Source organism: Chelonia mydas, chromosome 6 (genome assembly GCF_015237465.2).
Source record: "Chelonia mydas isolate rCheMyd1 chromosome 6, rCheMyd1.pri.v2, whole genome shotgun sequence".
Taxonomy (NCBI): domain Eukaryota; kingdom Metazoa; phylum Chordata; order Testudines; family Cheloniidae; genus Chelonia; species Chelonia mydas.
In genome coordinates, this window is record NC_051246.2 from 69,468,711 (window position 1) to 69,494,316 (window position 25,606).

The 25,606-nt window shown below is 43.9% G+C and overlaps 1 protein-coding gene across 2 annotated transcripts; it reads left to right on the forward strand.

The window, feature by feature from the left end:
• The first annotated feature begins 203 nt into the window (after window positions 1-203).
• Window positions 204-20,537, forward strand: DNAL1 (dynein axonemal light chain 1). Of its 2 annotated transcripts, XM_037900361.2 has the most exons (9): window positions 236-360; window positions 4,058-4,096; window positions 9,652-9,761; window positions 10,822-10,877; window positions 12,843-12,898; window positions 14,405-14,531; window positions 14,969-15,115; window positions 16,850-18,488; window positions 19,917-20,537. In XM_037900361.2, exons 1-8 carry the CDS (start codon window positions 358-360, stop codon window positions 16,894-16,896), a joined length of 585 nt encoding a protein of 194 aa, XP_037756289.1. In that variant the 5' UTR covers window positions 236-357; the 3' UTR covers window positions 16,897-18,488; window positions 19,917-20,537. The 2 variants fall into 2 exon arrangements, with proteins under 2 accessions (XP_037756287.2, XP_037756289.1); XM_037900359.2 differs by lacking the exons at window positions 16,850-18,488; window positions 19,917-20,537 and adding an exon at window positions 15,774-16,039 and having other exon boundaries at window positions 204-360.
• Window positions 20,538-25,606: the final 5,069 nt, after the last annotated feature.

A 25,606-nucleotide genomic window follows, 5' to 3' on the forward strand; every position in this document is an offset into this window, starting at 1 on the left:
TGCACACACAGACCCCGCCACCTCCCAGCTGCGCCACCCGCCCCCGGCGTAGCACCACACACGGAGCCGCGGTTACCGACCGTACCGTGCGTGCGGCGCCCAATCCGCGAGATACAGAGACCCCGGCCGCGTCCTCCAGTGCACCGCTGCGCTCAGCGACACAGCGGCGCTCTGCCCAGCGGAAGAGAAGACGAGTAAGCGAGGAGCGGGCGGGAAAGGTCACGTGATTTCCGGGCTCGGGACTGTCTAGTTGCCGTGGTGTCTCTATGATCCCCGGCTCCTCGCCTTTACTGCGGCTGAGCATGCGCAGGAGACTGGCGTGCCATAGCAACCGGATCAGCGACAGTAGCAACCGTAATGGTGAGTCTGTTCAAAGGCGAAGCGGGGACCTGGGGGAGGGGGCGGTGAGGGGCTGGGGGTAAGGGGAGAGGCGGGACCTGGCCGGCTGGGGTGGCTGAGGGGGAGAGGAGGTGACTCTGCTGGCGGGGGCAGCGAGGCGGGATTGAGGAGACCTGGTTGGGGCGGGGGGGTGAGGAAGGAGGAGCAGGGGGACCTAGTGGGCCCCCTTGGCTGTGGGAAGGGGAGGGAAAGGGGCCTGGGGAGCCTGGCTTGGCCATTGGAGCATATTTCACTGAACGTGGCAAAGTTGGGCCGGACTCTCCGTGTTTCTTGACACAGAGAGGAGGAGCCTTTGCCCCTCCTGTGTTCTGAGCCCTGCGAGGAACCCATCTGGCCCCCAGCATAAGTTAGAGCAGCCTCAGGGTTGTTCTAACTGGCTCTCAGCTGCAACAGCATCCTAGAGGGTGTTTTGCAGTCCAGAATAGCCAGAGAGCAACTTGCTGTCGCTGTTCCCGCTTTCTCCTTGACAGGCCCCTACAACGGGAGCTGCAAGGGGTGTTGGTGTGGAGTGAACTGCTTGGTAGCAGAGCCAACTCCTGGAGAGGTATAAATGGTGGGCCACAGGGCAACACATAAACTGGCCTGCTATCTAGGGCCCTGGGGTTATTTCCTGCAATTGTGAATGGTTGTTATAAAGAAACAAATAAACCAGAAAAAGGTTGTGTCTTGGAAAGAGAATTATTCCAGGGCTAGATCAGAATAGCAGGAGCAAATGATCTTATGCCTCCTCCTGGAGCTGCTTGAGTGCCAGGAATCACCATCATTAAAATGCTGAATTAATAGATGTTTTGAAGACTGTAGTAAATACACAGTCTATTTTGACTAGCCTGATTACAGCTCCCTTTCCTGTGAAATTCCATGTGGTTTTATTTGACTGAAATGACCAAGAAGAATTAAATGCATAAAAATGAGGATGAATCCCACTTATCTATTTTTTCCCTGGGAACATTGCTGTATGTGTTGAATTTCTGTAAATGTTCTGTAACGATCCCTTGTAAGAAATGATTCCATTGAGGGGGCAGAGCATGGACTATTTAATATTTTTCTATTATATTTTACCAATCCTCTGTGTGTGCAGATTTCTATTTTTTCCTTAGATTATTTGTTGTTGTTCTTGTTCCTGTAACATCAATGTGAGCTGTCAAGGGTGACATTTTCAGCCCTTGATCATTTGGCATAATCAGCAGCAACATTTTGATTACTTGTCATTCCTTTCAGCAATCTAATCTCCTTTAACCTGAGTCACTCTGGGAAAGCAGCCAGTTCCCAGGTGAAGGAAGCCTAGTATTGGGCTGGTTCATGTGAGATTTATAGCAAGGCTAGTTCGTGCACCATGCGTGGGATCAATGAAGCCTTCCAGTAGGAAGAAGGCAGGCCATATTGGTATTCTTGCTGGAGTGAATTTGAACCCACTCCAAGAAACCCTGATCTCTGATCTGTGCTACCCAGATGACCTATTTCCCTGTTTCTGGTTTTCATCCTCACCATCAGCATCAAGCCAGGTGTCAGCAGTGGGAGAGGCAGGACGGTTAGGGGTGCAAATCTGAAGAAGTCAGGAAAGAAACTGGTCACTATATTTAAATTATATCACATGGATTATTTAAATTTAAAATGCAGTCAGTTTTTAGGCTAGAGTATGGGAAAGAAACTGTACTAGTCATCTTTTTGTTTAATGGTGAGTGATACAGATCAAGAGTTCAGGCTGATTTTATTATATCTGTCACCTCCCTTTGAACCAGTTATTTAATATTTATTACTGCAGTAGCATTTGCATGCTGCAGTCAAGTTGGGCCCATTGTGTTAGGCATCGAACAAGCATATAATAAATGACAGATCATGTCCCAAAGAGCTGAAAATCTAAAAGACATGTACTTTTGTTGGCTCATCTGTGGTCCTTCACAGGGATTGACAGAGTTGTGAGAGTTAGTGAGGGAGGGATGCAGTGTTCTTAATTCAGGAATGATTCTCAGCCCTATGATGCTCTTGGTGTTTGATTCAGCTAGTGTGGTAGAACAAATTACCAAATGTCTTTTAGGTGATTAGACATTGATAAAGGCTAGATGGCAGTAGCTTAATCTAGATAAGATTGTGTTGATGGTGGTAGGTTGGGGAAGCAACTGGAAGAATTGGTGAAGTTTATATCTGCATCCCCAAATGAAGGAACATACCTGCCAGTTGAGACACAGGTTCACAAGTTTGGAATTTTGTTAGATTCTGGATCACTTTGACCACTCAGCAGTTTTAGCCATGCATATGTTCTGTAGTCTGACAAAAAGCACATGTACTTTCCTTTTGTATCTAGAGCTGCTGCTGCTGCTGTTGTTGTTATTGTTATCATTATTAGTTATTTGTATTACCATAATGCCTAGGAGTCCTAATCATGACAGGGACCCTGTTGTGCAAGGCTCTGTACAAACACAGAACAAAAAGATGGATCTTGACCCAAGGGTCTTACAATCTAATCTTGCTACTATTATAGATGCTTTACACTAGCATAATTATAGAGCATAATAATAGCATACTATTATAGAGATTGCATTAGCATAATATGCTCTACATGGGGGTTACATGATGAGACCATTCAGAAACTAAAGTTAGTGAGTATGGGATGCCTGTTGCTGAGTGGAGCATTGGACATAAAGTACATAACATTAGTGTTCTCTGATCTTTCAGCTACCAGAAAATCTCTCCCTGTGCTGTACTGTACAGTTAAGATTAGCAGAGGTGTTCAGGCTGGAGTCCTCTTCATTTTTAAAGTGAGGAAGCAGTTGACAGGTTGTTTTCTCTGAGAGATCCTTGACTCTGAAACATTTCTCTCTCCTTTGTCCTTTAGAGCCTTGATTTTTTAAAACTTTTTGGGCATGCTACCTTTCTTCACTGGCATTAGGATAGAAATAGGTAGAGGATTTAGTGGGGTTTTGCAATGGGCCTCAATATGGTGGTTGGGGTATTTCAGTCAGGTATACCAAGTTTCTGCTGTTATTGTGGGTCAGTCCATTAAGTGAATATTGTATGGTAGCTTTCACACTTCTTTTTTTAACTGAACACAGTGTGACTTTCAATAATTTGAGGTGCCTAGAAGCATAGGATAGTTGATGGAGAAATAAAAATAAAATAAGAAAATCTCACAGGCTACACCTGACCCTGTGCAGAAAGGACAAAGTAGTCCTTAGTATGTTTCAAAAAGGCTTAGCAAATTTCCACATGGGAAAGCTCTGTGATAAGTGTGATCTGCTAAGGCATTAAGCCAAATTCATCAGCAGAAACTTGGTATACCTTACTGCAATACCCCAACCACCATATAACTCCTTTGGCTTCAATAGAGATTCACCAGAGATGCAGAGAACTTGGTCCAGTATTCCAAGCCCTGTACTACCCATGCCTACAGAGAGCAGGCAAGATCAAGAAGATGATGTGCTTGGTCTCCTGGGGAAATTGTGCATGTATGTTCAAACTTACTGCACCACTTCTAAAATTGCTATTGAACGACTCACTGAATGAAATTAAAAGTAGCTTTTGGAAGGGGGTTCTTCGTTTCTGCTTCTTAGGATCAGTTGTAGGAAGAGAGACCATGAAACTTAAGGGGAAAAAACTAGCTCTGCAATGAACAATTCAGCCAAACAAAATTTTAATGATTCTTCTTTTGATTTTTGTTTAGGCAAAAGCAACAACTATTAAAGAAGCTCTAGCCAGATGGGTAAGTACAAGAGAAGTATCTGTGGTTGTCTCAGTAGTACTCTGTGGTTTGGATCTCAGTTGTAAATAGGATGATTTCATCCAGTTTGATAAATTCATTACAATAATGTAGAAAAGGTAATTTCCTTGAAACATCTGCCACTAAAAGAAGCTTCATGAAACAACATTATTTTATTAGTGTCTCACTGAAATCAATTTCATATGAACCCGTGTGCGCTATTCCTATTAAATTGTCCTGACCATGAAAACTGTATTTTAGTATCTGGCCTAACGCTGCCAGATTGTACATTGACAGAAGATCTGATACTACAAAGAGGTTTTTCTCTGCAGCATGTCTTTTGATTTTCTCTGTCTAATTATACTCTGTTCAATTTTGATCACCTAATTAGAGTTTATCCCTAGCACAAAATAATCAAGGATGAAATCCTGGCCCCATTTAAGTCAATTGGAGTTTTGCCATTGACATAGTTGAGCCAAGATTTTATCTGAACAGTGCATGAAGCAAAAACTCCCATAAGTAACTTTAAAAAAAGTCTGAATTCAAAACTAAGTCTCTGTTTATAATGTTTTAACAGTGTAAAGGTTAAAGATGACTTACATCAGTATCATCCATAAGTGTTTTTCCCCATGCATGCAGATCCATTGCATTATCCCCTCTGCAAAGTTTAAATGAGCAACAAGTTTATTATGTATTATTCTTTTTCTATTAGACTTAGTATAGATCTCCATTTCGTGGGATGTGCCTATGGACTAAGTGCCTTCACACTAAGCCAGGAACCCTCTAGAAAGTTCTGTTTGTTGGAGATCACACAGTTGTGATATCAGACAATGGTATGGAAAATAGTCCAGAGACCTGATCCAAAATCCATGGGAATTTTTGCACTGACCTCAGTGTGGAAATCATGGGTGTGACACACATGCTCAATTCCTTCCAGATACTAGAGAAGTTATTTATACTGTTTTACTTTCTAGAACAGTGGTTTTCAAACTTTTTTTCTGGTGACCCAGTTGAAGAAAATTGTTGATGCCCGCGACCCAACGGAGCTGGGAATGAGGGGTTGGGATGTGGGAGGGGCTAAGGGCTGGGGCAGAAGTTTGGAGTGTGGGGGTGAGGGCTGCAGAGTGGGGCTGGTAATGAGGGGTTCAGGGTTTGGGGGGGCTCTGGGCTGGAGCAGGGGGTTGGGATGCAGGAGGGGGTCAGGGCTCTGGGCTGGGGGTGCAAGCTCTGGGGTGGGGCTGGGGATGAGGGGTTTGGGGTACAGGAAGGGGCTCTGGGTTGGGGGGGCTCAAGGCTGGGGCAGGGAATTGGGGCACGGGGTTGGAGCGCAGGCTTACCTTGGGCAGCTCCCTGTCAGCAGCGCAGTGTGAGGGCTAAGGCAGGCTTCCTGCCTGTCCTGGCACCACAGACCATGCTGTGCCCCAGAAGCGGCCAGCAGCAGGTCCAGCTCCTAGGCGGAGGCTCACAAGCGGCTCCGCGCTTCTCTCACCCCCAGGCACCGCCCCCTTTAGCTCCCATTGGCCGGTTCCCGGCCAGTGGGAGTGTGGAGCCGGTGCTTGGGGCGGGGACACCACGCGGAGCCTCATGGCCCCCTCACTTAGGAGCCAGACCTGCTGCTGGCCGCTTCTGGGGCACAGCGTGGTGTCAGAACAGGTAGGAACTAGACTGCCTTACCCAGGCAGCATCGCCAAAAGGACTTTTAACGGCCTGGTTGGCGGTGCTCACCAGAGCCACCGTGACCCAGTGCTTTACATTCCGTGACCCAGTACTGGGTCATGACCCACCGCTTGAAAACCATTGTTCTAGAAGGTTCAGGGCTTGGTGTGGAGTGTATAGGCACAACCTAAGAGTAGGATAATAGACCTTTGTTACCATTTTTGGATTTTCAGTTCAGGATACTCCTTTTTCTTAACTACTCTTCTCTCTACTCCCAATCTATGTCCTTGGGAGATGTGATAGAATCTGACTGAGTCCCTCCTGGTTTCATCCTGTTTCTCCTTCTATATGCAAGTTTATTTTGTTTACAATATAAACTCTTCAGAACAGGGACACTGTCAAAATAATAGCTAAGCACATGAACTTTCTGATACCTGGCTAACATCACCATAGTAGCAACAGCAGAGACCTTTTACAGCAAACACCCAGCTAGAGCAGTAGAAGGAGGGGAAAAGAGACAGCCTGGGTTTTCTCACACCCCAGGACCTGGCATGTGGACCAAGTGTATACCTTTCTGGAGGCACCCATGAGAGAGGAAACATGCCAGGCTCCCCGCTCCATAAATGCTTACCCAGCAGCCCTAGCACATGGCCCAGCATCCCTTTCCAACCTCTCAGGGCACTACATGGACCTGGAGCTCCCCACAACTCCTGGAGGAGAGTGGTGGGAGAGAGCTGGGTTAGTCTATCCTCTGTCTGCTCCCCTTGACCTACCCCCAAGACCTAGTACTTGGACCCAATGGTCCTTCTTCCTCTGGAATAAATGCCTGCTACTGCTTCTAGTATGTAGTTAGTTCAGTAAGTCAAGTGGTGAAGGTCTGTGATTCAAATCGTGATGCTGATGGCATTTATAACTTCTCGTTGCATGTAATTAAACTTGATTTTACCTTTTCCCTAACACCCCCCCACCATTACCATCACCACCAAACCCTAGGAAATTATATAGAAAAAAATTACATTAGAGGAACATTACTTTGGTTGCAAAGTCAAGCACTTAAAAGTTAGGAAATACCAGTTTTTTATGGTTGCCTACACAGCCTAAATCCAGCCCCCTTCTTCATATGCTTTAAGATAGTTTTTAATGACGTGATCACATACTATTTTCTCAAAGACCTCTGCCTTATTCAGTGCACAGGATCAGACCTCCCAATAGTCTTGGGTGTCATGGGACCTAATTTCCCTCTAAGCTGTGCGGCCGCGCAGCAGGCTATAAAGGACCACGCAGGTGCACAGCCACAGGGGTGTGGAGAGGGGAGCAAGTTGGGGCATGCAGGGATGCCGCAGGGAAAGGTGCCTCTCCCCTGGCCCCGTAGCTCCTGCTGGCGGGGAGAAGCATCTCTCTCCAAGAACTGCTGCCGGTGGGGAGAGGGCTGGGGCGAGTCCTCTGGCCCCAGCCCCGGGGCAGCCTGCAACCCAAACTCCTCATCCCCGGCCCCACCCCAGAGCCCTAACCCCCAGCTGGAGCCCTCACCCCTGCACCCCAACCCTCTGCCCCAGTCCTGAGCCCCCTCCCACACCTCAAACCCCTCAACCTCTACCCAGAGCCCTCATCCCCCTGCACTCCAACTCTCTGCCCCAGTCCTGAGCCCCTCCACACACATTCTGAACCCCTTGGGCCCACCCCCGCTACATGTCACCTTCATATGGGTGCACATAACAAAATTAATTCCGCACATGGATATAAACATTAGAGGGAACATTGCATGGGACTGCCCTGCTTTGACCCCCCCCGAACTCCCAGTCCTGGTTGAAATGGCTTCTGTCCCATAGGGCTGGCTGGGCTTGGCACCCCTCTCTGGTTTGGGCCATCTGATCCTCTGTCTCCATCTACAGTGGGTCAGACAGGCCAAACCTGAGCGGTGCTGCAACCTCAAGCACCAGGGACCAGGTCACAACACCAAGAGCAGGGAGCCAAGCCCAGGCAGCCCCATGGGGCAGGAGCCACTGCTGCAGGGTGAATGCAGGGCAGGCTCACTCTGCAACACACACCCTGGGCCCCTCCTCTCCTTCCCCCCTTCCCCCCCAGGGCAGCACCTGTCCTATGTTAGCTATTTCAAATGCTGGGAGATACACGAGGTGGATGCAGAAGGAAGCAGAATTAAGTCTATACAAGCATTCATAAATCTGGCATTTCCTAATTTTTGAGTGCTTGACTTCACTGTAAATAATGACAGGTTTCAGAGTAGCAGCCGTGTTAGTCTGTATTCGCAAAAAGAAAAGGAGTACTTGTGGCACCTTAGAGACTAACCAATTTATTTGAGCATAAGCTTTCGTGAGCTACAGCTCACTTCATCGGATGCATAAAGTGGAAAGTACAGTGAGGAGATTTTATATACACACAGACCATGAAAAAATATACATTGTAAGGAGAGTGATCACTTAAGATGAGCTATTACCAGCAGGAGAGTGGGGTTGGGGGAGAGAGAACTTTTTGAAGTGATAATCAAGGTGGGCCATTTCCAGCACATTTCCAGGAGTTAACAAGAATGTCTGAGGAACAGTGGGGGGGGGGGGGGTAGGGAATAAACAAGGGGAAATAGTTTCACTTAGTATAATGACTCAACCACTCCCAGTCTCTATTCAAGCCTAAGTTAATTGTATCCAATTTGCAAATTAATTCCAATTCAGCAGTCTCTCATTGGAGTCTGTTTTCGAAGTTTTTTTGTTGAAGGATAGTCACTTTGAGGTCAGAAATCGAGTGACCAGAGAGATTGAAGTGTTCTCCGACTGGTTTATGAATGTTATAATTCTTGACATCTGATTTGTGTCCATTTATTCTTTTACGTAGAGACTGTCCAGTTTGCCCAGTGTACATGGCAGAGGGGCATTGCTGGCACATGATGGCATATATCACATTGGTAGATGTGCAGGTGAACGAGCCTCTGATAGTGTGGCTGATGCGATTAGGCCCTATGATGGTGTCCCCTGAATAGATATGTGGGCACAGTTGAATATTCCTTTAACACTGCGGGGTTTTTTTGTTTAATTTTTTTTAGCACCAAAAGTGAATGTTCTTCAGTTTACTGTTTAACAATTTCATCTATGCTTTGAGACTTACTGATTTCAGATTGTGATTTGAGACTTTTGTGCCTTACACCTAGACCTTTTGGTAGCTGATTTGTCACTGATCTGGAAATATGCATTCCTCAGAACTATGACAGGTTTCAGAGTAGCAGCCATGTTAGTCTGTATTCGCAAAAAGAAAAGGAGTACTTGTGGCACCTTAGAGACTAACAAATTTATTTGAGCATAAGCTTCGTGAGCTTTCTTTTTTCAGAACTATGAGGAGCCCAGATCAATAACACAGTTTAAGTCTGAGTTCCCCTGAAACTGATGTAGTGGGAAGTAGGTTTTCTACAACCTAGCGCTATTGTTAGGTATATATTTTTGCTGTGTCTGGCCCCTAATTCAGACTGAGATGAGTAGGTGTAAAGGGCAGAGAGGAAGAATAGATGCTAAGGGAAACAACTGAGTTTGCTGGAGACTTGAAATCCTGAATCTGATCCAGGGATCCTCCCTATAAATTTTTTTAAAAATACATGCATTGATAAGCATTTTTATATTCTGGAAATAAGCCAGTCTTCTCTCTTCTTTTTCTTTAAATTAAAGGGTTTTTGTGTGTGTATCTGTTCTCATCCCTGTTAATTACACAATTGAGTGAGGGTCTGGGTTGCTGGAAGTGAGGTGTAATTCAGATGAACCACAACACCAGGAAATACAAACAAGATTTTAAACCCTTTTTCTTCTGTTTTCATGAAGATTAGGAATAATTTTTATAACAACTGCAGATTCCAATCAGTGTCTCATTTTTTGCCCTTTCTTTTCATTCTTTGTTTTCTTCAGGAAGAAAAAAATGGCCAGAAGGCATCGGAGGCCAAGGAGGTGAAACTATATGCCCAGATTCCTCCTGTAGAGAAGATGGATGCATCTCTGTCCACACTTGTTAATTGCGAGTAAGTTCTGTTAAACAAACAAACAAACCTGGAAACAGTCAATTTTTAATCATCACTTCTGGTTTTTTGAAGTCTAGGTTTTCTCTCCTCTACCTCTACTACCTCTAGTTGTGAGCAAAATATCTATTCAGTCCAACACCGCTCCTTTCTCCTAAGCTCTCTTCTTTCTCCCACAGAAACATAGATCTGTTCTTCTGCTTAGTAATATCATTGCCACTTACTTGAGAAGGCAGAACCTAGTTCTCTCAGACATTAACGTGAACTCAGCATTAATACCAGTCCATTGAATGGCTGGTAGATGGCATTGAAGTGAATAATTTCTGTCCCATGTCTGGAGTCCATCAGGCCGTGGACAATCATGTGGTCCCTTTGAAGACTCCTGAACTGTTGTGGCTGCATAACCTTTTTGTGTGAAATTGTGAGCCAAAGTCTACACCACCACATCCAGATGCTCAAGCTTTCTCTAGGAACTGTTGTTCAGAAATAGAAGTCTTGAGATTCAATCTCATATGGTAATAGTACCGAAATTCATTTGCTGCAGTATTACCTTCTTAACAGCTTAATGACTGACTTGTGGTGAGGTCCTGGTTCTCCAAAGGAGTAGGAATCCTACTATTAAGGCCTAGAGCATCCATGACAGCTCATAGTGCTGCTGCTCCTGGCATTGCTCTTGACCAAAATATGTCCAAGAGAAACATTTGACTCCATATGAATGAGGAAGGAGGAGGACAAAATAGAGCTAATTGGTAGCGTCAGAAAGAAAAATTTGGGAAATATTGTAACCTGTCTTTGGTTTGAGTCAGGCACACAAAGGAGGATGCCACACATATGGTATAAAATTGGTGGTGGAATCCCAAAAAAGTGAAATTTAAATCTTACAGAGATGGATGATTTGAGGAGAACAGGATTGTGCTTGTATCCAGCGGTTTACTACATAATAAGAGAAGAGTAAAATGTGATTTCATTCTAACAAAGTGTTATTTGTAAGAGGGCCTTCTTCTGATCCAGTGATTCCTGTTGCTCTGTTAATATAAGCTGTTAATTATTCTTGCTTTTAAAGGAAGTTGTCTCTGTCTACAAACTGCATTGAAAAAATCGCCAACCTGAACGGCCTAAGTAAGTGATATGTCAATGACTGATTGTGCTTATATTCTAGCTGCTTGGATTAGATATGTTCCATAGCTTGTGAAACATGGCCAACTGTTGACATCCTGTTCTGATATCACCTTTCATTACCCCGCTTCCAAATAAAATAAATAAATAAAGGGGACTCACCAGGAAGGTGGGAGACCTTGGTTCCAGTCCCCATTTCACATCAGGCAAAATGGGGATTTGAACCCACATCTTCCCACATCCTGGTTGAGTGCTTTAACCAATGGGCCACTGGCTGTAGGGAGACACTGCTGCCTCCATTTTCCTTAAGAAAGTGCCGACCTGGCTGAGGCACCTAACTCTATGGGAGAGTTCAGGACTGTACATCCTGAGTGGTGGGGAGGTGCCTCCCTCCAGCCTGGACTTAGGTGCCTAGCTCCCTTTGAGGGATGAGGCTTAGGCCAGGTTGAATCATTTAATTGTGTTTTACTTAATGTCAGTATTACACTGGGGAAAATCTTGCTTCCTGCAACGTTTGGGATTTCTGAGTACAAGAATATTTAAGGAGTAATATTTTCCCCAGTTGGACGTCATTTCGGGTAACATCAGTTCACCAATTTTATATTTTAAGGTTTATAATAACTGAACAGATACTCAAAAGGTCAATGTTAAGTGCTTTTGGAAAACGTACCCATAGTTTTTCATTGTGGTTTCAGAGAAGATGAGGATAATTTGGCTAGATCAAGAGTCTTTTTCCATGGGATGGGGAGTTTGGGAAATTCAAGGTAACATGGTTCCAATAGGCTTCAGGTTTGCTGTATTATGAGTGGCATTTACTTTTTCCCTTCCAAAGACGTCACCTAACCACCTTTTGACATTACACCCTATCGTATTCTTCTCACAGAAAGTAATATGTCCAGGACTTATACAGATCCTGGGATTTCATTAAGAATTCCAGTTGCACCTGGATTTCTTCATGAAAGCCCATCTATTTCCCCTTCTCTTCCACCTCCTGTATATAGGCCTTCTGTCATCACAACCTTCCTTTACATACAGGTGTGGCTGGCCAGGACAGGTCACTGTTGACCAACCCAAAGCCCATCCCAACCACTCTAAACAGCTGATGTGCTTTCTCTGCAGCAGCTATTGGTACATGAGTGGAATATTCATTTGCCTCGTCATTAAATAGTACATACTGTATTTCTCATCATTGTGCAAACAGGAGAAAAACAAGATCATTAGGTAATTAATGCCTAGTTCAAATGCACACCGTGAGAAAGGGCTTGAACTAGCTGTGGAAACCATTGATTAGAGGTTAACCTAACTAGACACTATAGAATGTTTTTGTGCATATCTGGAAGAACAGCTGGAAATGAAGTTTCACGAAAAAGACTCTGTTTTTGATAGCTTCAGGTGTTCTGGCACATCACAAGAACAATTCGTGACTGAACAAGAATAGGCAATTTGAAAATAAATCTCATCAGAGTGGCTGTATTACTACTAGAATCTCACAGGCCAAAATAGTTGACCTCTTTCTAATCAGACACAAGTTGCTATAAAGTAACACCAGGTATTGCCTCCTATTCAGGAATTGAGTCTGCCTCCTTAGTAGTGGTCCCAATCCCTCCTGGCCTGGGAAGTAAGATCAGGACCAAAAATTTAATCTTGCTTCACGCACATGAGCACTAGAACACCAGAATGGCAGCCTGTTTTGTTCAATCCCTACCTGGACTGGATGTGAACAGGCAGCCTACAGATGAGACTTTCTAATACCCATACTTGAGCCATCCACTCCACCCATTCATTACAATCTATATATAGAACAGTATGTAGTTTGCTTCTGATATGTCATTCTTCCTTAATATAGCCTGTTCAGAATACAAACCTCTCTTGTCTGTGGTATACAGGATGTTGTCAGATTTCCAACCGCTCTTTATATTTTAAGCACCAGTCATTTGTTAATAAGAAGCTCTTCTCCCTCCATTGCAGAAAACTTGCGGATTCTTTCATTGGGGAGAAACAACATAAAGAATCTGAATGGGCTGGTATGTCCCTTTTTGTAGTTTACATTTATTAAACTGAGCAATGAAGTGCTACGTAATTCTTGCATCAAGGCATAGGGGAAGAGTGATTTCCCTACCCTTGCATCTCTCTTCACATAATTCAACCTTAGTGCCTAACCGTTTATTTTGTTTTACTTACTACATGTTGCTGATAATGCGTGGAGCAATCTTTCGTTTCCCTTGTGCCAGTCAACCACCCTCTCTTCATTGAAATCTCTCCTTAAAATGCCCTCCCTCTTTACAGACTTTAAATGCTAATCCACCAAATAAAACATTTAAATCCCCCAATAAGCTTAAGAGGAACATTTTTCATTTTAAATATGCATTATCTGCTACCTATATTGTCTCAATCAGCCAACTTTCCCAGACCCCTTTGCTGTTGCTTTTGCTGTTTTTCTAACCTGTGATATGATCCTGAAAGGCCCTCTACACACGATTCCCATAACATGAGATTCTGCACACAAGAGCGGGCCCTTAGATTGTAAGATCCATTGGTACAGAGTCTGCATTTTCTATCTATGTGTAAAGCACCATAAACTCCAGTGGCATTATATGAATTATAACTTCTGCTCCCTTTGCTTATATGAATCTCATCTCCTGCCAGAAGGTGCTTTTGGTATTGTGGTCAAACACTGCACACATTGGCCTGCCTGTAAATCACATTGTGACTCTACCTATCACAGGGGTGATTGGCACGCTGAACAATGAGATAAAAGGCATGTGGCAGAGAGGCAAGGGTAGAAATATAGATAACAACGCAAAGATCTAGAGGAGAGGAAGCATATCAGGGTCAATTTTATTACCTCTGTGCTAAGATGTCTGTATAATTAAAACCAAAGAAATAAAGGAATGAGTTTGTTCTTCAAGAGCCTCTGTGCATTCCTGCTCACAGGATATGGCTTTTCAAGGCAGTTCCTCCACTCAACACCAGGGCTGCTGTATCCCACAGGTGTGAATGCACAGAGGCGACTCTGAAGGAACAACAGTTATGGTAAGTAACCTCTCTTTCTCCTCTTGCTGGAGGATTGTTGAGGACAGAAAGTGAAATTTGAAACCTGCAGATATAAGCATGCACTTGTCTGAAACTATGCAATCCCTTATATTACATACTAAACCCTCTAAAACGGTTGATGAACTGCAGTCATCTAGCACTACAGAACTCTCCACATGCAGCTAAAATAGCTCCTTTCTCTCCATATGCCTTGAGTAGAACTCTGCTCTGCTCAGATGTTCAATATATCTTGCTAGTGTCTTGATTTATTTTTCTAAACAAGCTGAGAGATTTATTTCAAAACTTGGGATTTTCTTTCCTTGAAGCTTTGTCATCCAGAATTAGGAACCTGCTTAAAAGAAAACAAGGAATATTGAAAGATCTGGTTCTGTTTGTTGTGTGACATAGTATCTGGAGGGGAGAAAGGGAGCAGAGATAATCTGGGAAATATAGGAAGACTTACTCTCACTTTTCTGAGAGGTGTTATAATTTTCCAGGAGGCAGTTGGAGATACATTAGAGGAGCTGTGGATCTCATACAACTTAATTGAGAAGCTGAAGGGCATCCATGTCATGAAGAAGCTGAAGATTCTCTATATGTCCAATAATTCGGTGAAAGATTGGGGTAAGCCTGGGCCCCTAGGTTCTCTTCTGAAATTTTTTACTGAGTATGGTGAGTGTGCATCAGCTGAGACAGCTTGGGTCAAAGTGGGGAAACTGGCTTCTAAGGCTCTGAGTGGGCAGGTTTAGCATGGAGCCTGCAGAGATGAACAAGCTGTTCAGATTGCCTGCTCATACAAGAGAATTAAAAAAATATTGAGAAAGTCTATTTATTCAACTTCTGTGTCATGGGTTTGTTCTTTGAACAATCTATCTGACCCATTGTTTTATCATCTGTCATCTGCATTCTTCATCCTGGTACCCAATTCGTACCCAATAAATCCATATCCTTCCTCACCTAAAACATCCTGGCTGTATCTGTGCAGGTATTGAAAAGCAGCCTTGGTGCAGATGTGCTTTTTGTGTTCCGCAGTCTATTTCTAACATCTTTTGTGATTGCAGCAGAGTTTGTGAGACTGGCAGACTTGCCATTCCTGGAGGATCTGGTGTTTGTGGGCAATCCACTGGAAGAGAAATACTCTGCCGATCAGCAGAGCAGCTGGGTCGAAGAAGCAACCAAACGAGTGCCCAGGCTGAAAAAACTAGATGGTGAGCTTTAAGCAGCAGCTGGGTGGCATTTATTGTACAAGATCTTTTGCTTAGTGTAATGAGAACAGTCAGGTATTGGCTCAGCACCACAAAAGTACAACTGTAAGATCTGGAGGAGGGGTGGGAACCAACTCAATGAGCAGCGTTCTTTATTTTTCCTTTCAACACTTACTCCACTATGTGTTCACGTCTGCACAAGCTGAATTGTTCAGCCATAGCCTCAACTTCTTCTGAGAGTGGATTTTCGAGTGTTTGAAAGAGGATGAGTGCTGTGGAGCTCCTCTGAATTGGCTTCAGCCTTCATAGTGACTTCATGTACAACAAAAGCTGTTTCAAATTAGACCTGTCACTTTGCATCACTACAGCTTCAGAGAGGGTCTTGCTCTGATGTGTTGAACTAGTATCCAGTCAAAGTACTCATAACAGTATAACTTAGAGGTGAACTGAAATGTGTTTTGATTTTTTGAGAGACAATATCTGTTAAGATTTTAAATCTCTTGTAGAATTCACATGTTGACTTAATGATGAGACCCCAATAACGTAAGTGGATTTATCTCCTAACGCCCATGTTCAGGATTCTGGGTTTTCCCACAAGAGATGGTGAGAGGGAAAACACCTAGATCATAGCAACGCGATATGTTCTTTACCTTGATTCTAGGGCTAGGGATGTCATCAGCTCTTTCAGGGGAAACACAGAATTCCAAGCTCTTGTCCTGGCAGGTAATAAAAGGGGAAATGATTTTCAAATGTTGTTTTGTTTTTAAACGTATTTAATGTTTTGTTAATGGCTGATGATCATAAATCTTTCTGGTATTTATTTAAAAAGCAGCTCACTTCTCCTTTAAGGCAAATCTAAAGAGCTTCTCTGTTTGAATGGCTTCTAAAGGATGAAGGGTTGGTTGGGTAATAGTGGACAGCACGAGGGAAAAGTGGGCAGGGTGGGTAGCAGCTGGGAGGTGAGTGGTGGGGAGAAAGCAGCAGTAGGAGAGGCAGGCACATGGGTGAAGAATAGAGTATCAGTGTAGGGAGCAAGAGCAGAGGATGAGAAGTCAGAGCCTGAATTATTGAAGAGGTGGGAGGAAAGAGGATACAGACATGGCTAGAGAGAAATGTTGATATGAAGAATGGGCTGGAGCAACAGGTGCTGTGTGAGAAGAGTAGATAGCTGAATAGAGAAGCTGGTGTGAGGCATGTATTTGTATGATCAAAGGGGTAACTGTTGTTTACATAACGACACCAGTGCACTGTTAGAATGGCGCACACCAAGGTTTAAGAGTTAATCAGTGTTCCTCATACCCTGTCAGCACGAGATCATGTACCTCCAAGAAGAACGTGTGCAGCTCTCCTCTTGGGATGGTTGCACTGTGGTGTCTCAGCACAAACACTGAGACCCAGTTGGGCAGAACGCTGACCACTCATTATTGGGAGGCCATGCTCTAATATACTGTAGTCCCTGCTACTCAAGAAATGGAAGCAACAGTGTAGAAGAGAGCTCTTAAGCTGAGGCCTGGGGTAGTGAGGGAAGAACCAATAGTTAGAATCAGGACAGGAGGAAGATACTCAGATGCATGGGAAGCTTGATTTGTTGTCTTCAGTTAAAAAGCAGTAGCAAAAGCCTTTTTTGCTGGTGGCAGCTTAAACTCATTCTTGCTTCTCCTCTGCACTCCTAGTTGACTAGCATTAGTGGATACTGCATCAGTGATTCTTATCAGGCCTTTTCTCTTTCTGTTTTAGGTGTCCCAGTTATTAAACAAGAAGAAGGTGAAGAAGGAGAAAACTAACACAACTCTTTCTTGTGTGGTATTATATTATTTAAGTTTCTTCAGAGCAATTCAGCACACAAAGCTTTTGTATAAATGTTTGTTTCAAAGAAAATATTTGGGTAATTTTTTTTAACTAACTCATCTCCATACTCTCCTTTCCTCACCCAAAGAGTTAATTACCAAAACATGGGGACACTGACTTTGTACATTTCATGTGCTCTTCTGTGAGGACTATTGAAAGTGAGATTGTCTGTCTGATTAATTTAACGAGAGACCTTAACTAAAACTACGTACTGATTTTTATCCTGTTTAGTGATGCTTGTAGATCTGTCTTTCCGGTTATGCTAGAACAAGTTTTCTTGTTAACGGTCTGTGCAGCTGAACTTTTTTTTTTCTTTAATCATTTGAAACATGGAGACCAGAACAACAGTGTTTTGTTTTACAGACTCTTTGCAGGCTAGGCTTTTCGTTATTTTTTTTAATACTGTCACAGGTAGAAACAGTTACTAACTGTAACTGGCTCTTCAAGATGTGATGCAGATGTGTGTGCACGCCCCGCGCAGAGCCTCTTGCCTAGCAGTACCTGTAGAGGGGCAGCACTCGTGTCTTGTGGGCCCTCCCCTGGCTATATGAGGCGGAGCCACCCTGACGCCACTCAGTTTCTTCACACCAAAAGCCTATGAGAGGAGACTCTGATGCAGAGGGAATAGAGGGTCGGTCGTAGAATACGTCTGTATCACATCTCGAAGAGCCACACTTACAGTAATTAACCATTTCTTTTTCTTCAAGTGGATGCAGACATGGATTCTGCTTTGGTGACTTCTAAGCAAGCACCTCAATCTGGGAAGCGGGGCTTGGAGTCTACTGCAGTAGGGATTGTTTTTAAATCTTCCGCCCTTCCCAGGCCTTTGTTCCCTTTGGAAGATATAGTAGTAGCATAATGGTCCATAAATGTATGTGTGGACAACCACATGGCCGCCCTGCAAATGTCCACTATGGAAATGTCACTGAGGAACGCTATGGACATCACTTGCACCCTCTTGGAGTGAGCCCATATCCACGGAGGAGGCGTAGCCGAAGCTATCTCATACTCAGTCTTGATACAGGATGTTATCCATCTAGAGATGGTCTGTGTAGAGACCACTTGCCCCTTCATGAAGGCTGCATGTGACATGAACAGGCGAGGCGAAGATAAAAGGCTAGACATCACCTGACATCCAGAGTACGGAGACGCAGTTTTTCTGGGGACGAGTGCGACTTAGGGAAAAACACAGACAGTGAGAGGGAACTGAGGGGGTTGGGGCGGCACCACCTCATATAGTTAGGGCAGGGGCCACAGCCACAAGGCGCATGCACTGCCCCTCTACAAGTACTGCTAGGCAGAAGTCTCTGGTCCAGCGTGCTAAGCACACACCCACCAAAGTGGAATACACATCTGCATCTACTGGAAGAAGAATCACTGCCCCCTCAACACTTCAAGAACATGTGAGGCTGTCTTTTCTGTCCTTCTGAGCTCTGCCAGTTATCTGTAGCTCAGTAGGCCCAGTAGTTGTCATGGGCTCATGTTAGAAAAGACAGTGAATGGTCTAATGGTCTCCTGTTGTTAGCAGGTTTCAGAGTAACAGCCGTGTTAGTCTGTATTCGCAAAAAAAAAAGGAGTACTTGTGGCACCTTAGAGACTAACCAATTTATTTGAGCATAAGCTTTCGTGAGCTACAGCTCACTTCATCGGATGCATACTGTGGAAAGTGTAGAAGATCTTTTTATATACACACAAAGCATGAAAAAATACCTCCTCCCACCCCACTCTCCTGCTGGTAATAGCTGATCTAAAGTGGTCACTCTCCTTACAATGTGTATGATAATCAAGGTGGGCCATTTCCAGCACAAATCCAGGGTTTAACAAGAACGTCTGGGGGAGTGGGGGGGGGGGGGTTAGGAAAAAACAAGGGGAAATAGGTTACCTTGCATAATGACTTAGCCAGTCCCAGTCTCTATTCAAGCCTAAGTTGATCTTGTGCTTTTTCAGGGAGTTTCTTGAGCAAATGCTGTAGTTTCTTTTGGTAACTCTCAGTGGGATCAGAGGGTAATGGCTTGTAGAAAGTGGTGGAGAGCTAAAACCCCTCCAACGCATTATTAAGGATCTACAACCTATCCTGAAGGATGACCCAACACTCTTACAAATCTTGGGAGACAGGCCAGTCCTTGCCTACAGACAGCCCCCCAACCTGAAGCAAATACTCACCAGCAATCACATACCACACAACAGAACCACTAACCCAGGAACCTATCCTTGCAACACAGCCCGTTGCCAACTGTGCCCACATATCTATTCAGGGGACACCATCACAGGGCCTAATAACATCAGCCACACTATCAGAGGCTCGTTCACCTGCACATCCACCAATGTGATATATGCCATCATGTGCCAGCAATGCCCCTCTGCCATGTACATTAGTCAAACTGGACAGTCTCTACGTAAAAGAATAAATGGACACAAATCAGATGTCAAGAATTATAACATTCATAAACCAGTCGGAGAACACTTCAATCTCTCTGGTCACGCGATTACAGATATGAAAGTTGTGATATTACAACAAAAAAACTTCAAATCCAGACTCCAGCGAGAAACTGTTGAATTGGAATTCATTTGCAAATTTGATACAATTAACTTAGGTTACCTTGCATAATGACTTAGCCACTCCCAGTCTCTATTCAAGCCTATTTCCCCTTGTTTTTTCCTAACCTCCCCCCACCCCCGCAGACGTTCTTGTTAAACCCTGGATTTGTGCTGGAAATGGCCCACCTTGATTATCATACACATTGTAAGGAGAGTGATCACTTTAGATAAGCTATTACCAGCAGGAGAGTGGGGTGGGAGGAGGTATTTTTTCATGCTTTGTGTGTATATAAAAAGATCTTCTACACTTTCCACAGTATGCATCTGATGAAGTGAGCTGTAGCTCACAAAAGCTTATGCTCAAATAAATTGGTTAGTCTCTAAGGTGCCACAAGTACTCCTTTTCTGTTGTTAGCAGTGGACCTATAACTAATCATCTTGAACTGCACTGGAACTCAAAACTTCATTACTGAGAAGGCCATGATATATTTATTTGTTTTTAAATGTAGCAATGGAAACTCTTTGCATAGGTTTTGGTGGAATTTCAGTACTTATTGGCTTTTTCTTTACATTGTTATAAGAAATTAGGCACTTTAGATTTGAATACATAGACTTTTACTAGCCAGTAGCTAGCTTGTGGTACTAGCCTGAGCATGACTTTCTTTTTAGCTGAGTGATTAATGTAGTTCTTCACAGCTCTGGAATATTCTACTAAACTAAGGAGGTTGAGAGCTGTTCAGAAAAAAACAAATGTCCAAAAGACCTGGACTCGAAGGTACTTTTATAAGCTTTGATTGCAGGGTATTCATTTGTTGTTTCTAAAGCACAGACCTAGGCAGCCGACTAAAAGGTTTAGGTAGCTGCTGGGGAAAGGACAGGTCCCCAGATGTGACAAGTAAATATTTTTTAAACGAAATGCATGAAATGATGATTAGAGAAAGCACCACGGACCCCTAGAAAATGGATAAAATGACCTAAACAGCTCAGATTGCTAAAGTTCTGGGTTTAGTTTCCGATTCCTGGTACTAATTCAGTTTAATCAAATTAAAATGGCAGCAATGAGCATATTGCTGTATGACAGAGGTGGGCAAACTATGGCCCGCGGGCCACATCCAACCCACGGGACCCTCCTGCCCGGACCCTCCCTGCTGTTCTCCCTCTCCTGCAGGCTCAGCGCGCCACCAGCGCTATGCTCTGGGCAGCTGGGCAGCACAGTTGCAGAGCCGCGGCCTGACCCGGTGCTCTGGGTGGTGCGGCTATTGCGCAGCCAGCCACCGGTGCTCCAGGCAGCACGATAAGGTTGCAGGGGGGGGGTTGGATACTGGGCAAGGGAGTTCAGGGGTATGGCTAGGGGTCAGGGCGGTCAGAGGGTAGGGAACAGGGGGGTTGGATGGGGCAGGGATCCCAGGGGGGCAGTCAGGAATGACGGGGGGGTTAGATGGGGCAGTCAGGGGTGGTCAGGGGACAGAGAGCAGGGGGTGGTGGATGGGGCAGCAGTCCCAGCACGGGGGGCTGTCAGGGGACCGGGAAGGTTGGCTGGGGCAGGAGTCCCAGGGGAGTCGTCAGGGGGCGAGAAGCAGGGCGGGTCAGATAGGAGGCAGGGGCTGGGCCACGCCTGGCTGTTTGGGAGACACAACCTCCCCTAACAGGCCCTCCATACAATTTTGGAAACCTGATGTGGCCCTCAGGCCAAAAAGTGTGTCCCGCCCCTGCTGTACGAGGAGCAGAATGAGTGTGGGAGAGAAGCAGAACCTCACTCGTAATTAGTCTTGTGTTCCTAAAGCTGAAGTTGTGGTTGTGTTTTTAGAGTCCATGGTCAAAGATAGGAAAGTGATGATGCAGTTGGCCCCAGGCAACAGCAGTAGTCAGCTCCTGTTATGCTAGGCAGTACCATTACTTTCCCCTAGTCTAACTTTGGTCGAATTCCAGCTCTGACAATCAATTGTTAAGTGACCAGTGTGAAGCAGAAGACTATAGGCAAAGCAATTCAATGCTATTAACTTCTTTATAGCTACTCTCTACATTCCCACAGGAATAATGTATGCCATATTTGCCCAGTCATTGCAAGTAAGACTCAAATCTAATTTTAGGGTCTTTTCTTTCTTTTTAAGGAACAGACGCAGAGAGTCCTCTACCTTTGACATTCTTCACCTAATATAAAACTTTCCCAAACAGCCTGATGTGCTGTCTTGAATGCAATCTGACTATTTTCAGTGGTCCTGTTGGTCATCTTATAGCCAACTTGCCATTCAATAGTAATTTTCTAGGATTGCAGTCTTTACTGGTGATCAGGACAAGACAGCACTGGCCACAAACAATACTGTTGGGAGATGGGCGAAGTTGGGAACTTTGTAGACAGCTAACTGTTGTTACCAGGCTTGTCGTTTTGGTCCCTTTCAGCACTAAATTCATTAAGAGTTAGTAATTAACAACTCTTTGGACAGGAGGTGGCTTTACACATTATTTTTAAACCCTATATTGATGATATACTCAGCATCTGCTGCCGTCAACTCTTGTGTACAAGAACGGTAGGCTAGATTTGTGCCCTTGAATACTATAGGTAAAATATTAGCATTTCTCCGTGCGAGGCACAGCCTGGGTGAGTATGAAACCTGACTTCTAAATACTGCTAGCAAATAGAATGACCAAGTAGGAACAGTCCTCTTCACATATTTTACAAACTCCTAGGGAGGGTTGAGGAGGATTTTCAAAGTAATCTCTTAAGGAAAGCATCAGTCAGTGGGGACCTACTTTAAATTGATTCACTCCTAGTTGCTGAAATGAATTCCCTTCAAAAGTCTTGGTGTCCAGGTTTCCTAAAGTAACCCATTCTGAAGCTGTTTGCGCATGTGTAACTTCAGTGCTAGCAGTATGAGGTGGTTAACTGTAGTTTCTGTAATTCCTTTAGAGCGCTGCACAGCATGTCCAGTTTGGGTTGTTTGCTGCAGAGCCATGACCAGAGCACAGCTAGCAAAGGTGACTCTGTCAGAGAAATATGCCCTCAGGCACACTGAGCTTTAAGGCTGCCGCTGGTGTATTCGTGTAATGCTATTGCCCTCTGCTTTCCTTCTCCTTCTACCAATAGTGCATTCTCTGGCAATAGGTGGGAAGGAGGGGAAAATAGCAATTCCAAATAGTTGACGACAGCTCTAATACACATTTGAGAAGAATATGCTATCATGTAGCCTGTAAGTACAGCCATCCCCAGAACAGTGGGCACAGAAGTAGCCATTTGGCTCTCTCATTTTAGTTAAGAATTCACCAATGGCATTAAACTAGCTGTAGCCTCTTAACTTCCTTTTTTGCGGATGAAGGGCAGGTATGAAAAACACTTTCCGATGCTACCCCCAGTCCTGCTGGTTGATTTATCTCCATGTAGAGTCGTCGTAGTGTGCAAGTACACAGGCAGAATTTCCAAAGGCAGCGACAACTTTTGAGAACAGACTAGAAAAGTGCAAGAGTGGGGATTAGCACAAAACAGCGATACACTGAAAAAATGTGCGGGATAATCCAGGGTGATGTTTACAGAACAAAGTGCAATTCCTGCTGCCTCTGTCTTAAACGTTAACAGAAGCTGTACAGCAAAGTCCAAGAGCAGCTCTTACAACCATTAAGGAATTGGTAGACTTGTGCTGACCTTTTTGTGTTGCTGCTTGTGAATACAATGAAAATTCACATTGATGGGGTTGGGCATCCAATCTCATTGACATTAAAGTACATTTTATAACACAAAATTTATTCTGTAATAAATGTGAAATGGTAATTTAGCTAAAGTGGGGACGGGAGGGGGATTAACATCCTTTCTGACAAGACAAGAACTGAAATGTCAGACTTATTTGAGAGTGTTTGCTAAGGAACACACCGAATGGGTTTCCTTTACTGTCAGCTGAAAAAGTGCTTACCAAAATCTGATATTTTTTTCCTAACAGTTGGCAGGAAAGCCCAGCTAAAGTCTTGCCTTGCCTAATGGATTATGGTTACTCTTATGAACAAATCAAAAGCAGCCCACTCACCAAACTTTACTTTTGCAAAATAAACTGAAGGGGGTTGATTTTTTTTTAAAGAAGATTTGCACTTTAAAAATTATGCACTGGATGTTGGTGAAAAGTACTTGCAGTACGGCAGATATGTAGCCGTAAGGAATAGGGCCTATCAGTTAGGAGCCTAAGTACCTTTCAGGATCTGGGCCTTGCAGAGCAGGTTGTTGAAAGGATTTCCTTACTCTCTGATCTGCCATGTCTCACCACATCCGTTCTGATCCCTAGCACCTAGTGATTTGATCATGGGTGAAAGGAGCACCTATGTAAAATTCTCAAGCCATGTGGAATCCTGCTCTCCCCCACTGCAAACATAGTGGGGTCTCTCCCCACACTTCCCCCCTTTTCTTCTTATAGAAATTTGTTACATTAAAATGGAGTGTCAGTAAATGGATGGGTGTTTCCATGCTTGCCAACATATTGTCAGTCTCCAAGCAGCCAATGCATTCAGTGATTACACTGAAAACTGTTGCTAGAATGAGAGAAGGGAATTTAAAGCCAGCAGTGCTCAGTCTATGTGTGGCTCACTCAGGTTACACGAGGGGTACTCGTGACTAGCCCAAGCTGCTGTACATGCCAGCACAGCCACACTGCTATTTTTAGCATGCTAGCGTGAGCTAAGATAGCACCGCTGTCTAGTTGCACTGGGAAGCATGCACCCAGCTGCAGTGCAGACACATGAGAAGTCTCCAGTTCTAGAACAAACTCCAAGTGGGAGAGCAGTTTTAACACCTAGTTTGTTGGTAACCTTTTATATACAAGTAATTTTGTAGTATGACAAAATTGTTAAACTTGCTGTGTATTAAGTTATTTAGGCCTAAATTCTAAATGTTACTTTGTGAATTGTGTTTAAAAATAGTAATAAATGTTATTTTATAAAGAAGAAGTGCCTCGCTGTTGTGTGTGATGATAAGCAATAGTTTGGCTTAAGGACAATGTATAGAACCTTATATCTTATCCTCCATTTTTGCTCACATCCCTGTCCTAACTTTACAGCATAAGGCTTTAGTGAAATGGTCTTACTCTTAATCCTCCTTATCCCTTTACCTTTTGTAATAGAAAACGTGACTTTGGCCCAATCCCACTAACCCATCACCACTTCCCCTCTCACAGAAAAATCCTGTTTAATATTCTGAAAAGATTGTAAAATGGTCTGTAAAGCGTACGGAGCCTTGGTTTATTTCTTTCAGTTTATACTGCCTTAGTGGCTCTTGCAAAGCCAAACTTCATACGCCTCCATTACCTCAAATTTCCTTCTAAGGTCTTGTCTACATTAGAAAAGGTTTGCTAGGATAGCTATGGCAATAAATTGTCCTACTGAGGACACAGCTTATACCAGTTCCCTGAATGAACTAAGGTCTACTAGCAAAAACATGTTTTTGCCAGTATAACACCTCCTAAACTCTGGGTGTTGATGGTATAAAAATGTCATTACCCAACATTACTGGATTGACAATATTTTTAAGCACAGCCCTGGCCTTAGTAACCAGCCTAAGTATGGAAAAATACACAAATTAGGTGGGGGAAAAGAGTGGGAATGGTTGATTTAACCAGTTGCTTCCTTTTCTTAAAGGAAGTGGGTCCCATTTTGAAACTTCAAAATTTGATCTTTGTGACCCTTTGTAATGGTCCAAACTTAGCTAAATAAAAAATTCTGTATGGTTTAAGCATTTCAGGGCTACACAGTCTACTTTTCAAGGCCGACACTGGACCCATTCTAATGTAGGTCTAATTTTGACAAATGTCCCTCAGACTTTGACTATATTGTTTTAAAAGCCACACTGTTTAAGTAAGCACTTTGTTTTGGGATCAATAGCAATTCTGTTCCCTGTAAAACAACAGTTAAACAAAATACCACAGGTGCTTCTTTAACCACTGCCTTGGATTAGAAGCTTGCCTCATTTAGGCCCCATCTACATTGCAGCTGTAGAGCTGTGTCTAAGCTATGTTGTAGATAAACCTTCTTCTAACCCAGCTTGGCCATCTGCCATGGAATAAAGGTTTTAGGTAGCTACACATTTACTATACAAGCCACAGGAGAAAGTAATTTAAGTTTAACTGTGTGAGGTAC

Bases quoted from the DNA above. Each gene is read 5' to 3' on its own strand.
- DNAL1 (XM_037900359.2), top strand. The intron at 10,878-12,842 runs GTAAGTGATATG...CCTCCATTGCAG, and splicing joins CGCCAACCTGAACGGCCTAA to AAAACTTGCGGATTCTTTCA. The intron at 14,532-14,968 runs GTAAGCCTGGGC...TTGTGATTGCAG, and splicing joins TAATTCGGTGAAAGATTGGG to CAGAGTTTGTGAGACTGGCA.